At 52.2% G+C, this 15,991-nt stretch overlaps 1 protein-coding gene across 1 annotated transcript in view; it reads right to left on the bottom strand.

Moving 5' to 3' along the window:
• Myo1h (myosin IH) overlaps positions 1 to 15,991 on the bottom strand; it is a 74,427-nt gene that overhangs the window by 2,795 nt on the left and 55,641 nt on the right. Inside the window, exons 16-30 of the mRNA XM_021187255.2 lie at positions 15,915 to 15,961; positions 14,591 to 14,671; positions 13,248 to 13,353; positions 12,055 to 12,172; positions 9,863 to 9,976; positions 7,836 to 7,912; positions 6,694 to 6,762; positions 4,777 to 4,861; positions 3,660 to 3,819; positions 2,762 to 2,845; positions 2,151 to 2,244; positions 1,951 to 2,006; positions 1,146 to 1,281; positions 650 to 720; positions 464 to 561 (exon numbers count right to left, since the gene is read on the bottom strand). Coding sequence (XP_021042914.2) covers positions 464 to 561; positions 650 to 720; positions 1,146 to 1,281; positions 1,951 to 2,006; positions 2,151 to 2,244; positions 2,762 to 2,845; positions 3,660 to 3,819; positions 4,777 to 4,861; positions 6,694 to 6,762; positions 7,836 to 7,912; positions 9,863 to 9,976; positions 12,055 to 12,172; positions 13,248 to 13,353; positions 14,591 to 14,671; positions 15,915 to 15,961 — 1,396 coding nt within the window. The remainder of the gene's footprint in view (positions 1 to 463; positions 562 to 649; positions 721 to 1,145; positions 1,282 to 1,950; positions 2,007 to 2,150; positions 2,245 to 2,761; positions 2,846 to 3,659; positions 3,820 to 4,776; positions 4,862 to 6,693; positions 6,763 to 7,835; positions 7,913 to 9,862; positions 9,977 to 12,054; positions 12,173 to 13,247; positions 13,354 to 14,590; positions 14,672 to 15,914; positions 15,962 to 15,991) is intronic.

The raw sequence follows: 15,991 nt of genomic DNA, 5'->3' as shown, positions 1-15,991 counted from the left end.
AAAAAAAAAAAAAAAAAAAAAAAAAAAGAGTCCTCACCCGCTCTCTACCCTGCCTGTGAATTCACCCATCGGGGCTGAGCGAGCACAGGCGCCCCGACCATCTGCCCTGCCAGCCTCGGGCACACTGGGTAGCCCTGCCTTGCTCAGGAGTGGGACACCGGGGGGCCGCTCCAGCACTACTGAGAGGGTTGGGAGTTCTGTGCCTGAGCTGCTGGTTTCTTTCACCCCCTAAAGAATCCAGTCCTGCTGCTGAAGCACCTGTAGTGCCGCTGTCCCGCCACAGTGAGAGAGAACCGGTCCCCTATGAAAACCGTGGAAGGAGATGCTGACTCCTTTGACTGGGGTGGACAAAGGAATGTTGTTCACTACTGAGGCACAGTACCACAGTCTCTGGACCCCCCTCCCCGGCCCACCCCCACACAGGAGGAGGCTGGCAGCCCTGTCACGGTGGATAAGCCCCTACCTTCCCTGGACAACACGGACGGCATGCTCCTTCTTTATCAGCATGGCGAGCTTAGTGGCCACCTCAAATATGTGTTCACACTGCAGGATGACGTCCCCCTGTGGAGAGGGAGGGGTGACAGCCAGCTGCAGGTGAGTGGCGTTCAGCCTAGGGAAGCGAGCTGTTGTGGCCGGAAGCTGTAGTTACCTTTTGCTGTCTGTCCGCTGGTGAGACGTGAATGACCAAGATTCCATCGCTGAGACTGCTGGTCGAGACGCCTAAGGCAGAGCCAGAGTCTGGCATTAACTTAAAAAAGAATGGGAAGCGATGCAGGGGTGGCGCGGGCCTTTAATCCCAGCACTCGGGAGGCAGAGGCAGGCAGATTTATGAGTTCGAAGCCAGCATGGTCTAGAGAGTGAATTCCAGGACAGCCAGGGCTATACAGAGAAACCGTCTTGGGAGGAAAAAGAAAAAAAAAAAAAAAATGGGGCCTGTGGAGATGGCTGAGCCTGAGGACCTGAGTTTGGATACCCAGCGCCCACATAGAAGTGAGACTTACCGGGCGGGCATGTCTGTATGTGTCCCAGCATTAGGGAGGGAGGGCCGGCCGGGGTGGGTGCTTCCACTGAGCTCCAAGGCTCCTTGCTTGAGCCATCTCAGCACGGGAGAGAGGGTAGAGGCCCACAGAGACCCTGGCACTCACCTCTCACAGCTGCGTACTCTATCTTCTGCTTGACTTTGGAAAGCTCCACCACGTATGCCGACCTCAGCGTGAGGAGGAGTTGCCGCTGCCGCGCCTTGAAGCCCTTCCTGTCATACTTGATGACTGGGACACCATACTGCAAGGTGGCTAGTGTCACCAGGAAGGGGAGGGCCACCTCACCCAAGGAGGGGCGGGGACAGAGCCTTTCCCCACAGAATCCCGTGGCTCTGCCTCAGGCACTCGGCCTGACTCTGGCTTTAGTGGAGCCCTTTTTGCTCCATTACCCTGGCTCTGCTCTACCTTACTCCTCGGGCCTCTGAGGAAACAGGCTGCAGCTGTTCCCAGCGGCTCATAGTCTTGCCTCCAGAACCAGGCAGGTGACAGCAGCCACCAAGCACATGAGCAAGAGCCCCTTCCTCAGCCCTCAGTGACCCACAAGCCACATACTATTGGAAGCAATGACCTCCTGGCCGCTGTTGAGAGACCGGGGCCAGGACTGGGGTCATCACATGTTGGTGTGTGCCCCCACCCCAAACACACACCAACATTGGGGTCTCATGAGAAAGGTCCTGGCTAAATTGTTTCATGGAGAAGCAACCCAAGATGGTTTGGGGAATGGCAGACAGAAGTGGCAGTAGGCCTCTGTTGGCAAACGTTACCTGGTAATGTTAGTTAATGCCCCAAGTAGCAGGGGGCAGCCCCAGCGGCCCCAGCTGTACCCTGTGTTTAAGCAACACTTCCAGACACTCACAGGGAAGACACACCCTGGCCTCAGACATAATAAGGGTCTTGGTGGAGGCCGTACCTGGATTTTCTCACTGCCAAGCAGTTGAAGCACTTTGGGGTTTATGTTGCCTTCATCTAGGGAGGAAACCAGAAAGGGAAGAGTCAGCTCTGGCTTCCTGGGAGGAAGGCCTGGCACCACTGCCAGGCCGGATCTGTGCCCCTCCCTGATGAGGCTCGGCTGGGGAGAGGATCCCCTGCCCTCCCAGAAAGCACGCTCACCCAGCCGGCTGCCGGCAAATGGTTGGTTCAGGCTCTCTGCATAGCCTGCCTTCTTCCCCCGGAATATCTCACTGGTGACCACCTTTTGCTGCATCTGTAACAACAGGTCAGAACACGGAGCAAGCGGCCCTGGGCAGTTTTCAGGAGCTTTTTACAACAGCCCCACAACTTACACCGGTGGAGCGTAGCAGGCTGGTACCTAAGTTAGAGCTCTGTAACTCCAGCCCAGAGGCAGCCTGGGGCCTGCTGCTTGTGTGTGTCAATAAAGCTTTATTGGGACACAGCTATGGCGTTCATGTTCACATGTGTGGGACTGCTTATTGCATGGCATACAGCCCAGAAAGCCTCAAAGATGGAGTCTGCAGCCCTTTACAGAAAAGACTATACGGGTAAGTGTCCCTGCCTCTGGAAACACAGGGGGCCCGGCTGGGGTCTGTTGCCATGGTAACAGCACAGGGATGCTGATTGGAAGCAGCTGAAGTTCCTCAGCCTCAGCTGCTCTACAAGTCGTGGGAATAGTGAGGCCCTCGGCTCCTCCGTAGATGGTAAAGTCGGCTTAGTGCCGACAACCTGGTCCCCGCCCCCATGCAGATTCCACCCATCTGTCCTACCATGGCTTTCCTCTCGGCCGAGATTCCATGGCAGTACTTCCGAACAAGGTTCCTCGTGCACATCCTCCTCAGCAGATTGGAAGCCTGTGTGGAGAACAGACTTTCCTCTCACCCCCTCACTCCACACGGCAGCTTTTTTAGAACATGGTGGTTCGAGTCAGCTTACATTTAAGACACCCAACCTGGTCCCTCCAGCAGGTCAGCACCGCTGAACTAGGTTTCGCTAACTTGGGCGTGATTAGAGCCACAGGGGAGAGGGGTTTGTAGAAAGGAGACTAGGCGTCCTGCACAGTAGGGCGTCAGTGAAAGCCAGGAATCTTGTAGTAGCTTCCAACCTAGACTAGCGGTTCTCAACCTGTGGGCTGTGACCCCTTTGGGGATCAAATGACCCCCTTTCCACAGGGGTCACCTATCAGGTATCCTGCATATCAGATATTTACATAGGACCTATAACAGTAGCAGAATTACAGTTATGAAGTAGCAATGAAATAATGTTATGGTCGGGAGGGGGTCACCACAGCATGAACTGCACAAAAGGGTTGTAGTGTTAGGAAGGTTGAGAACCACTGTTCTAGAACATTCCTTGTGGAACCCATGGCCGTCACTTAGCTTCCAGACTGCTCCATCGTAATTGGAAACTATCCAAGGACTCTCGCATATCTGTCATCTCAGGGCTTGGGATGCTGGGGCGGGAAGCTTACAAGTTCAGAGCCAGCCTGGGTTATATAGTAAGAACCTGTGTTTTGAAAAGGTTCTGTCCTTAGCAGGTGTCTGTTGGGTTTGTAACCCCTGCTAATGAATGCTGAGGTATCCCATTCAACAAAGACTTTGAAAAGCAGCCCTGTCAGGTCCCAGTGCCCACATCACTTGTAACATCGGCGTCCCAGTTTAGACTTACATTTTCCAGGATGCCGGGAGGCCTCAGCCAGCTCTTATCCAGCACGTTCTTCGGCACATGGTAGCGAAGATTCAAGATGTAATTCTTCCTCACAAGCACTACGAACTCCTCATTGTCAGGACAAAGGGGTCTGTCACGGTTGATGAAACCCTTGACGAACCTTGGGGCGGGGGAGCAACAGGAGAGTTTACACAGCCACACAGGCTGGGGACCGGTCATGTTTCACCCCACCACACCTGCCCCTGTGTTCCACCCATTCTGCTTTCTCTTTTAACTAGCTTGAGTTAGCTGTCGGTTTATAAATGAGCAGTGTGAGGCTGGAGAGACGGCTCAGTGGTTAAGAGCACTGGCTGCTCTTTTAGAGGTCCCGAGTTCAATTCCCAGCAACCACATGGTGGCTCACAACCATCTGTAATGGGATCCGATGCTTTCTGGTGTGTCTGAAGACAGCTACAGTGTACTCGTACATATACTAAATAAACCTTTATTTTAAAAATGAGCAGCATTACATAAAAGCCAGGGTTCAGCTTTCTCTGAAGAAGAAGGCTATGTGGCTGGGCTCACGTCCTCTGGGGGAGAATCAGTGACAGCTGGCCTCAGTGGCCTGAGCTTCCGGATTGCCTGCAGTCCTCACAGCATCCTGTCCCCTGATGACCATTTGTGAGACTTGATCACTCTCCCTGGCCGGCTCTGGAAGTCACGTGACTAAGGGAGCCCAGCGCAGTCAGCAAAGCTGAGACCTAACAGGTGGGATCCCAGAGCAGAGAGCCAGCAGAGTTCCCAGCATGCTCTGCGGGGGTGGGGGGGACGGAGCTTTCTGTATACACCAAGACCACAGCTAGAGAGACGGCTTAGCGTGCTTGCTCTAGGTCACGAGGACTGAAGTTCATTCAGATCACAGCTCCCACGGCAGGCAGCTCACAAACAACTAACCCCAGCTCCAGAGGAGCCAGTGCCTCTTCTGGAATGCACCCACACCCATTTGCGTAGGCACATACACATGCCACGCGCATATACACACATAACACACTCCTGCCCCTTAGAAACAACCACGGAAACCCCACCAGGCCCATGACCACACCGCAGTAACGCTGATCCCATGGTGACAAGACCTTACCTCCGTATGATCCGCACCGCCCACCTTCTCCTCTTGATCTCCTTCCGAGCCAGGACTCCACGCCAGTGGGCTTCTAACTTGGTGGCTGGAAGAGTCCACTGCTGGCATCAGAAGACAGGACATTCACGCAGAAACACGGAAGGCTTTCCCAGAAGGATCTAGCCACTCAGCACACAGCAGCCCACTAGAGGGCTCTGCTGGTCCCAGAGGCTGCAAGTGGGGTGCATGCCATTCCTGCAAACTCAGAGCCTGCGCGTACCAGGCAGAGGCCGGAGGCTGGGAACCTCTGCAGAAGCTCAGTTACAGGAGGGGGCCTCCTGGGGGCTCTGAGGGGAACTACACCTGAGAACTAGTCCCAGCACCGAGTTGAGTCTGGTTTTACCCAGTGCTGACTTTCAGTTGCCAGATTCAAAGATGGAGATTCAAAAACAAACAGGGACATGGAAAATTAGCTCTTGGCTTGACTGCTTGTTTAATGTTGTGTGTGTGTGTGTATGTGTGTGTTTCTTTGCGTTTTCTGATTGTGTTTCTCCCCCAGAACAGCAGTGTTTCCTTTGGAGGACAGGCAATTGAAAAATCACACATTCCAGTACTCAGAGCCTGGGGCTGGCAGACTGTGGTCGGAAGACCAACTGCCTGTTTATATATAAAATCTGATTATAACCCAGTTAAATCCATTCTTTTACATACTCCCTAAAGCGATCCCAAGGCTCCGGCGGCAGAGTTAAGTAACTGCGGAGACCTTAAGACCCAGATTAGAAATACTGATTTGGGGCTGGAGAGATGGCTCAGGGCTTAAGAGCACTGACTGCTCTTCCCGAGGTCCTGAGTTCAAATCTCAGCAACCACATGGTGGCTCACAACCATCTGTAATGGGAGCTAATGCTCTCATCTTATGTGTCTGAAGAGAGCAACAGTATACTCACATACATAAAGTAAATAAATATATTTTTAAAAAAAGAAATACTGTCTTGATCATCTCTGTCATAAAGGAATAGTATACAGCTTTGAAAAGAGATAAATATATCCACCTCCTGGTTGAGTTTCAAAAACAATTCAGAAAACAAAACCCTAGCCACCAAAGACCAACACCCATCAAACTATGCCGTTCAGTGACATCCATAGATGGTAAAACTATAAAGAAAAATGTAATAATGAAATTGAAGGGGCTGGTGAGATGGCTCAGTAGGTAAGAGCACCTGACTGCTCTTCCAAAGGTCCGGAGTTCAAATCCCAGCAACCACATGGTGGCTCACAACCATCCGTAACAAGATCTGACGCCCTCTTCTGGAGTGTCTGAAGTCAGCTGCAGTGTACTTAAATATAANAAANAAATGTTAAAAAAAAAAAAAAGAAATTGAAGAAAAAGTCTAAGAAATGGGGGGGTGTGAAGCATTGCTTGAAAACATGACTCCAAAGGAGTTAAGTGATGTGTAAAACTTTCAAGGAAATCCTCTTAGGGACTGGGAAGATGGCTCAGTAGGAAAGTGCTTCACTCTGCAAGCACAAGGACCTGAGTTCGAATCCCCAGTACCCATATGAAAGCTGTGCATGGAGTACATGCTTGTGATCCCAGAGCTGGGGCATGGTGGAAGCAGAAGGATCCCTGGGGCTTGCCAGCCATTCTGGTGAAGTCAGCCAGCCCCCGGTCTCAGGAGATACAATGAAGAAAAAGAAGATGCCCAGCATCGGCCCCCAGCTTCCACAGTCACACATGAGCATGTGTGCCTCACACACACACACACACACACACACACACACACCTTATTTACATGTGGGCATGTAAACCTGTGCATAGGACAGGTGTAGGCACTGTGCTATCATCTCAGAACTAGGCCCGAGGCAGCCCAGACAAAGGTGTGAAGAAGGGTGGACAGAGGGGAGGGGCCTGTCACATGTCCGTCCGCCCAGTCCTACCTGCTTGTCTCTTCTTCATGTACTCCCTTCTCCCTAGGCAGCCTTTGTATGTGGCCTGGATTCTTGACACTTCAAATAAAATGAAAGTTTCAGTGAATTGGCTTCTGTGTCTTTGATCATGATTCCCGGAAGCAGGACTGACCTCCGGAGCCCGCACTGTAACCATTCTCAGGGAGCTAACAGAGTGGGAGAGACAGGAGCAGCTGCTTCTGTTAGGCCTGGCTCCCAGGCGCTCAGTGAATCAGGCTCACATGGAGATGTCGAGAGACACCAACACTGAGCAGCTGAACCCCAGAACACCCCACAGCTCTGGCCTTCGTCACCCCCTCCATGTAGTGGCTGAGGACCAGAGGCCACGTTCACAGAGAGCCCTGCACTCCAGTAGCAGCACGTCCTCTAGGAATAGGTGCTGACCCAACCTTCCCCAAACACCCCCCCCAAACCTAGCTAATAAGCCAGTGCCTGTAGCTCAGCCAGGTGACCACGGGAGCCAGTTGCTAGAGCGGTAGCTCAGTGGTAGAGAGCTTGCCTAGCATGTACAACTGTCAGACCTTGAAACCAGACAGGCCCAAGTTCAAGCCCCGGGTCTGCTGCTGATCAGCTGTGGTTCTCAACAGCTTCTCCGAGCCTCTGTATCTCAGCTGCCCTGAACGTGAGCGGCTACACCTACTCACAGGCTTGTTCTGGGAACACGATTGTTAGTGCACAAGGCAGAGAGCAAGGACCCCTTAGATTTTGCCATGGACTCTGCAGTAAAGTATCTCCCTCCCCCCCCTTCCAACTCCTGTCACTTTGCCATTCACAAAAACACCCCAGCTGCGGGCCTGAAGGCACACCTGTTGTCATCAGACACAGAAAGGAGATTGTGAAGCCTAAACTGAGGGACCTGGACCCCTGTGACTTCACACTCTGGTGTGCATGAGGATGCAGGCACAGAATGAGACACGCAGACATGGGATCTATCCACACCCACCCTCGGAGCCCATCAGGTCAGAGGCATCCCACCATAACCTCATAGCCTGGTTCCTTTATCCCTGGTTCTTAAGTGATGCCTTCTGACACACCAGACAGCCATGTTTAAGGTTGTTCTTTCCTTCTCCCTGGCTGAATTTGTTTGCGGGACAGAAAAAGAGTTATCATACCTAACTGATGTTTACTGAGTTCAAAGGCATCTTCAGTAGCAAACAGGGTCCTGGGGAAGCGAATGAAGATTTTGGTTCTAGAAGCAAAAAGAAACATAATGATTGACTGGCCAGCTGCCACCCACAATGGGAGGAGTGCCCGCCCCCATGCATGTCCAATCGGAACTTTAGAATGTGACCTTTGTGTGTGTGTGTGTGTGTGTGTGTGTGTGTGTGTGTGTAGGGGGGTGGGTGGGTATCTGCAGATGTGCTTAGAGTATGGTAGAGGGGAGACAGTAAGTTAGAGTAAGTCCTAAATCCAGTCCAGCAGCCTCTTTATAAGAGTTAGGATGTAGGACCCAAGCAGGCAGAAGTGATGCTACCAGCCAAGGAGGGCCGGGAGCCGCCGGAGAACCTTCAGGAGCTGGCTGACAACCTTCAGACGGAGCCTGGCCTGCCTCTGCCTTTATCCTAGACCCTGGGCTGTGAGAATGCATTACTGCTGCTGTGGCTTATTACATTGCCCCACAGAGCAAATCTGCCTCGAGACTCGAAGTTGCTTGCAAGTTACACTTCTGGGCCTTCAGGAGGGGTCATAAGGGGCCTCGCCTGTGCCAACTACACAGCACCTTGTGCTGGAGACTTCCCAGAGCAGCTGCTGAGGGGGCATCAGTACACCATGCCCTGGGATGCCAAGTCCAGGGCTATAGAGTGTACGGGTGGTGCTGATGCTAAGGTCCTGTTCCCCAATTGGTTCTTGATCTATCAGTAAAGAAAGCCATGGGCCAATTGTTGGGCAGAAGGAATAGGTGGGACTTCTGGGACCCTAGAGGAAAAAGAGAAATTCAAGGGATGTGAGGAGAGTTTGGCAGGCTTCTGAAGGAGTAAGGTTGACCAAATATGTGAGGTCTTGGGTGGAGTGGGGACCTGTGGTCACTCCTATAGGTCAGGGTGGTCAGGGATGTTTAGCAGGGATTAGATGTATCTTAGCAACTAAGGTTTTAGGTAGGTGGGAGGAATAGAGATGAGAATATTGTTAAGGGCATGCTTTTCCAGGTGGAACACAGTAGCACCCAGCAATTGTATCCAAAGGTAAGTTGAAAAGGAACAACTGTGTGTCTATCTTTTATCCCGGGATTCAAGGGAAGCTGGATGGGGGCAGGTAACGCAGCCATTCCCAGAGCTTAGGCAGGTAGAGAAAAGCTACATGCAAGAATAGAATGGGGACAGATTCATGTGGCCCTCTGAGAGATGAGGATGGATTCATGAAGCCGGAAGAGAGAGACCAGCTGCACAGGCTGGAGCTGACAGGTAGCTCACTGGTACATCGAGAAGCAGGGACCCCTGAAGCAGGCAGGTCCTGCTCTCTGTGGACTGGTCCTCCTGTGGCTTGAACATGAGACAGTTGTGCCTAGTGACCTTCACAGTACAGAAAGCCATCCTGGCGAGTCCGACTGAGTGCCTGAAAGCATTCGACTCATGGGAGGCTCTCTGCTCCGGGATACCGCATCCCTACAGTGGTACCCGATGTTCTAGGATACCATTACAAGATACCAAGCATGAAGCAAGGTGAAGTTAGCATCCTGGGTGGTGCTATGCTCATTTGAGCAATGAGAGACACTAGGTCCACAGGCAGGGCCCCACCCTGGCTCCTTCTTCCCCTCTTCCCCTCTTCATTTGGTAGGCAGAGGCTCTTGCCTAACCATGGAGCCAGCCTTAGAACACCCAGCTTCTTTGGGACCGAGATTCTCATTGTAACATAATCTGTTACATTTTAATTTAGCGGGTAGAAGAACTGGTTTGCACACTATGTCTCCAAAGAAACAGGGGTAGTATCAGGCATGCCTATCTCTTGGCCAGGCAGCCAAGAATGTTGCCTGAGAATGAGGATTTTTAAGATTTTTTTTTTTTTCCAATTCAGTTGAGCAGATCTCAGTGAGAACTTTGTAGATGACAAAGCTGTACCTCCGTGTGAAGGGCGGGGCACACCAGCTCCATGAGGATTGGCGCCTGAGCTCTGACAGTTTGGGATTTCCCCGGTCACTTACTTTCCTAACTTGTAGTCCTGAGGTTGGTAGCCAATATACTTGATCAGCCGCTCGACGCCCTCTCCTGGGGGTCCGTGCCAGTGCGGCCAGGTGTCTGGGCACAGCGACTTGTACCTACCAGGAATGGAGAAGGGCATATAGAAGCCACCAGGATGCCCTCCACTGCCCTCCACACACCCCGAGAGGCCTCCTGGACCCCCTTGGAGTGTATCAGCCATTCGGGGTACAGACACCTCAGCAACAAGTACAGGGCAGGAAAGGAACGAGAGAGAGTGACCCACACAGCAGAGCTGTCCGTGCACACGGAGACAAGTGGCTCACTCTCACTCCTAGGTGTGTATCCAAGAGCTGCACCATGCAACGTCGTTTATAATGGCCCAAAGTGGGGCAGCCCACCTGTCTGGGGGAGGAGGGGTGCAGCCAGACAGGCAACAGATGTGCTCAAGCACCAGGAGGAAAAGTGGCATGCTTGGTTTCATGTGAGCATGTGTACATGCATGCACGCCACCAGAGCACCTTTACATGTGTGTGGGCACGAGGACCATGGGTCCACATATGCTCCACCCATCTCTCTGTCTCTGTCTCTGTGTGTGTGTGTGCGCGCGCGCGCGTGCGCGTGTGTGTGTGTGTGTGTGTGTGTGTGTGTGTGTAGAGCAGATGCGGAGTGTCTTTCTCACTGTTCACAGAGGCGGGGGCCCTCACTGAACTCACAGTCTGCTGAGTTGATGAGTCTAGGTAGCCCGCTGGCATGAGAATCCCATCTGACTCCTGCGTGTTAGGGTTACACGTGGGCTGTTAGGCCCGCTTAGCATTTATGTGGGTGCATGTTGGGGGTCAGCATCTGCTCCTCATACTTGTGCTGGAAGCACTTTCTCCCCCAAGCCATCTCCTCCTCCCGGCCTCCCCCATTTATTTTATTTTATTTTATTTTATTTTATTTTATTTTATTTTATTTTTTGAGACAGGATCAGAGCTTGCTCTGTAGATCAGTCTAGCTTCCAACTCACAGAGATCTGCCTGCCTCTCCCTTCTGGGTGCTGGGATTAAAGTTGTGGGTCACCACACCCAGCTGGAAAATATTTCTTTCAGAGTAACTTTGGCTCTGGTGTTGGCTTTGTGTGACCCTAATGCACACCTTCAGGGCTCTAGCCTGGAGCTCTCCTGTCTTCCACAGCTTTCCCTGCACTGAGTCTCACATCCCTCCCTCCAGAAGATGAACTGCCTTAGGACAAGGACACATACCCTGCCCATAGGGATGGCTCAGGAGGCACTCACAATATCAGTGTGAGAAGGGGGCATCTGTGATGCAGTGGGGATCAACCTAAGACATGAGACGAGGGGTGGCAGAAATGGCAGGTGTGTGTGTTGATGCAGTGAGCGGTGGCCATGGCCTCCCAACGTCCTCACTTGATGCCAGGTTAAGAAAACCAGATAAGGAAGGACAGCGTTAGTGGCAAGTAGACAGCAGGCAGGGAAAGGGCGATGGGGAATGCTCTGTGGACCCTACCATGCTTAAACTCAAAAACAGCCTCATAATGGTCTTAGTTGGCCAACAGGGCAGCCATCTTGACTTATGAAGATGGGCATTATGTGATGCTCACCCAACAGCACACTGCCATTGTTTTAGAGTGGCCACGTGCTCCCCATCCCCCCAAAGCCACTGTGGGTGTGGCATTAAACCTTTATAAACAAGCTGGGCGTGGTGGCACATGCCTTTAATCCCAGCAGAGGCAGGCAGATTTCTGAGTTCGAGGCTAGCCTGGTCTACAGAGTGAGACTACAGGTGTTTCTTGAAACNCCCCCCCCCCAAAAAAAAAAACACCTTTATAAACACCTGACACTTTAACCCTTGTTGTGAAGATCACATCTGTGAGGCACGGGGAGAATTCCGACCCAGCTGGGGTTTCAAGGCTGGTGCCTCCATGACACGTCACTGCTGTGCCCACTGCCCTTCACAGCCCAGGACAGAGGCACTGACCCTTAGGGGTCTGGATGGACAGTATGCCCCCCTCCTGGGTCTGGTCCCCCAGACTGCAGGAAGCTGAGTTAGGGTAGGGCTTAGTGAACTCTGCAGGGGCTGGCCCCTTGCGCTTCGGATCTGATCGCAGCTCCCTAGAGAATGCCACCCGATTGACCACACGGTTCTCCGGGAGACCAGCTTAAAGGACCGGGGCTCAACGGACTCAGCTCACCTTTGCAGGAAATGCTCGTACTTGCGCCTGTAGGCGAAGCCTGCCCGCCGCACGCGCAGGTGCTCCATGAGCCCCAGGTACTTGATCTGATGGCTGATGAGGAAGTCGTCAAACTTGCCTTTGGAGAAATTGAAGAGAGTGACCGGAAGTGCTCTCGGCTCTGGGCTGCTCCAGGTCGCCGCTAACCTCGGAAACCTGTCACTAGGCTGCGGCTGTGATTCTTAGGTGGAAGGATTTGGTAGGGAATTCTAGTTTTTCCTGATAAACAATCCCGAGGTCCGCTGATGTGGCCGGGACGCTCAAGAAGCAACATCTGGCTGAAGGGCTTACTGTAACCACCTCCCTAGGGAGGACACGCTTCAAGCCCTGTCACCCTGTTCTCTGGTCACCTGCCAGGCTTATGGCAGAGATTTTAGAAAGCGCCCGAGTCACAAATCCTTTGGGGGAGATTGCTTACTGATGTAAGGAACCCTCCAGTCATCTGTCACTTTGATTCCTGTTACCTTGGACACCTGCCTGGCACCTCCAGGCTCTGAGCAGAGCGTCCTCTGGAGGATCAAAGGAGTCCCTCTCAGTTGGGGGGGGGGTCGCCCCTCCTTAACCTGGCTCTGCCTCCTAACCCCGCCCCTCCAAACCTGGCCCCGCCTCCTGCTCCGCCCTTCCCAGCCCCTCTGCCTTCTGACTCCGCCCCTCCCGAACCAGGCTCTGCCTCCTGAGATTTTTAATGATGCCATCATGGCCAGCCCTTCTCTAAAAGTTTATTTTACTTTTAAGTGTGTGTGTGTGCGTGCGTATGTGTAAGAACACTACCTCAAGTGTTAGTCCTCACTTTCTATCTTCCTTCAGATAGGCTCTCCCGTTGTTTTCTGAGGTGCACTGGCACACCAGGTTAGCCCAGAAGCTAACCAGGGATTCTGTCTCTGCCTCCCACCTCTCCACGGGACCACTTGCGTTAGAAACACAGATCGCTGTGTCTGGCACTATGTGGGCTCTGGGGATTTGAACTCAGATCCTCATGCTCGCAAGGCAAACGCTTCACCCACTGAGCCATATCCCAGCCCCCTGTTGTTTGAGAAGGAAAAGAGCTGGTGTCCGAGGAGAAGGCTGTGGTGGGGTTGGAGTAGTTGACCATGGCCACCCTGCTTTGCAGCTTCCCCCATCCGGGGCTCAGGGCCCAGGGGTGGGGAACTCACTGGGTTCTTTCCTCTCATTGGGCTTGATGCAGCGGATGTAGGAAGGCTCCTTGGAGATGAGAATTTCCAGGAGGCTGCTCAGGCTGTTCTTAAACTGAGTCCCAACCTATGCAGAGAGAGGACACACTGAATAGACACCCCCTGCTTCCTGCTGAGCTCTGGGGACAGCACAGCACAGGCACAGCTGCCCCCATGCCCCATCCCCAGGCCAGAACTCTGCCTATTAGTGTTTTGCCCACAGTCTGGAAGCTGGAGATGGCTCATTCTGGGAAGGTCAGTTCCCAGTGCTTTGGGGCCGTCGGCTTCTCAGGCACATGAAGATTTCCCTAACTAAACAAGAGTGGGACAAAACACAGAGAAATGTGTAGACAGAGGCTGGGGCTTTTGTTGGAGAGGACTCTGTGCGCAAAGACACTAGGTTCCCCTTTCAGCATCAGCTAGGCTCTTCGCTCAGGGGCGCAGCCGCAGTGTTATGACTAGGTTCTTAAGTTCCTTTAAAGGCCCATGTACTGAATCCGTGGTCCCCGGTGCAGCAGCTTTACAGCGAGGGGAGGGCTCTGACATCATCATTGTCAGAGCCCACTGGTGTTGGGATTGGTGGGTTTTTTTAAGGGGGTGGTTCTTTTTTTTTTTTTTTTTTTTTTTTTTTGGTTTTTTCGAGACAGGGTTTCTCTGTGTAGCCTTGGCTGTCCTGGAACTCACTTTGTAGACCAGGCTGGCCTCGAACTCAGAAATCCACCTGCCTCTGCCTCCCGAGTGCTGGGATTAAAGGCGTGCGCCACCACGCCCGGCTAAGGGGGTGGTTCTTTAAAAGGGGCGTGGGCTCTTTAAAAGGTGGGGCCTCCTGGGAAGAAGTAAGTTACTTCACTTTGAAAGGTGTATTTACCCCCAATTTCTCCACACACCTTCTCTGCTGCACTGCAGTGCTCGGTGTACCGTGCCTCTCACAACCAGAGGCCATGGAGTGCCATCTTCAAATTTAGGAATTAAATCAGCTTTTAAGGTTTTTTTCCTCAAGGATTTTGTCACAAGCTGGCTCACACATGCCTAGCACATTATGGAGCAAGGCCACCACTGGGTCCAGCCCCCTGTCCCTTCACTTGATGGTATTTTCTCATATCTTCTCGATCCCCCTTGACTGTAACCCCTCGAGGGCAAGGAACCCCCTCCCCCATTTCCCCCCCAAGGACACACCCAGTGCAGCTTCCGGCAAAGGAATGAACTGATACAAAGTTTACACATGTGTTTTGTAGTTGTCTGGGAGAGGAGAGAGTAGTGACTGTTGTTACTCGGTGGCTTTTGTTCCCTTGCCAAACTCACACCAGCATGTCTCCCTCACCCACCGTGGGTGGTCGCCTCCTGTTTTCAAGCTCCGCTACCAGGAAACATTCCCTCAAGATGCTATTCTTGGAGCTGCACAGCACCTGTGTGAAGAGAGGCTGTCAGAATCCTAGAGGCCATCAGGGGACAGCAGAGCCACCCATTCTGTGGGCACTTAAAGATACTCTCCACCACAGAGGAGTGAGAAGAGACACAAAGAAATGGGGAGACCCTGGGTTCTATGCCCAGCATTGCCCAAGAGCACGGGAGGAAGAGGTGTCCGGATGCTGCGGCCTCTGCTTTGTGTACTTTTCTAGTTGTCTAGTTTTGTGTAACGTGATGAAAGAGATGTCTCCAGCCCACCTTAGTGCTGGGGAATAATCCAACCCATGAACAATCAATCAGTCATAAGGCCAGAGTGAGCCAAGGTGCCGCCGTGCACAGCTATGCAGGGGCAGTGGGGGTGGGGGACACAGAGGACACATAGCCTGGCCTCAATCACTTGCAGGACGACTCAGAAACTGCCTCGTAGGAGACAGACACGGTGACATGAAGACAAAGACGCTAGGCTTTTGTATTAGCTGCTCCTGCTCCATCAATCTTTGAAATAATTTATTATAAGGAAAATGTACCCCCCTTTTTATTCTTATATATATGAATGAATGCACTGTAGCTGTCTTCAGACACACCAGAAGAGGGCATCAGATCTCATTACAGGTGGTTGTGAGCCACCATGTGGGTTCTGGAAATTGAACTCAGGACCTCTGGAAGAGCGGTCAGTGCTCTTAACCACTGAGCCATCTCTCCAGCCCTTATCCTTGTTTGTGAATTGACTTGGTGCCTTGCATATGCTCAGCCCTAGCCCCAGTCCATGCTGCCATCACCACCGTCTTCCTCCTCCCCTAATCCTCATGTTTTTCTTTTAGATACGTTCATTAGCTAGCTAAGGCTGGCCTTAAACTCAAGTTCCTTCCATTTCCCTCTCTCAAATGCTGGGGCTACAGGTGTGTGCCACCACCTCTGGAAGAAGTCCCTAATTTAATAAAACTGAGAAATTAAAAAAAAAAAAAGTCCTTGTATATAATACAATCTCAGTCAGCTTTAAAACAGGAAATTCTGTTGGTTTTCCCCGACAGGGTCTCGTGCAGTTCCTGACTGCGAACTGATGCATAGCTGAGGATAGCTTCAAACTCCTGGCTTCTCGCCGCTACCTCCCAGGGGCTAGGGAGGATCGTAGGCTGCCTGTAGTCCCAGCTGAGGGTATAAGCCATGGACAAAAAAGTTCCAGAAAACCCAGAGCACCACCGTAGACTTCTGCCTCACCGTTAGCAACAGATGGGGACTTACCTCCTTCAGGTGTCTGTAAAGCAGGTCATTGTTCTTCTCCAAGAATCCTGTTTTTTTTAAAAAAAAAAAAAAAAAAA

Source organism: Mus pahari, chromosome 23 (genome assembly GCF_900095145.1).
Source record: "Mus pahari chromosome 23, PAHARI_EIJ_v1.1, whole genome shotgun sequence".
Taxonomy (NCBI): Eukaryota; Metazoa; Chordata; class Mammalia; order Rodentia; family Muridae; genus Mus; species Mus pahari.
This window is presented reverse-complemented; position numbering and strand designations above follow the sequence as displayed.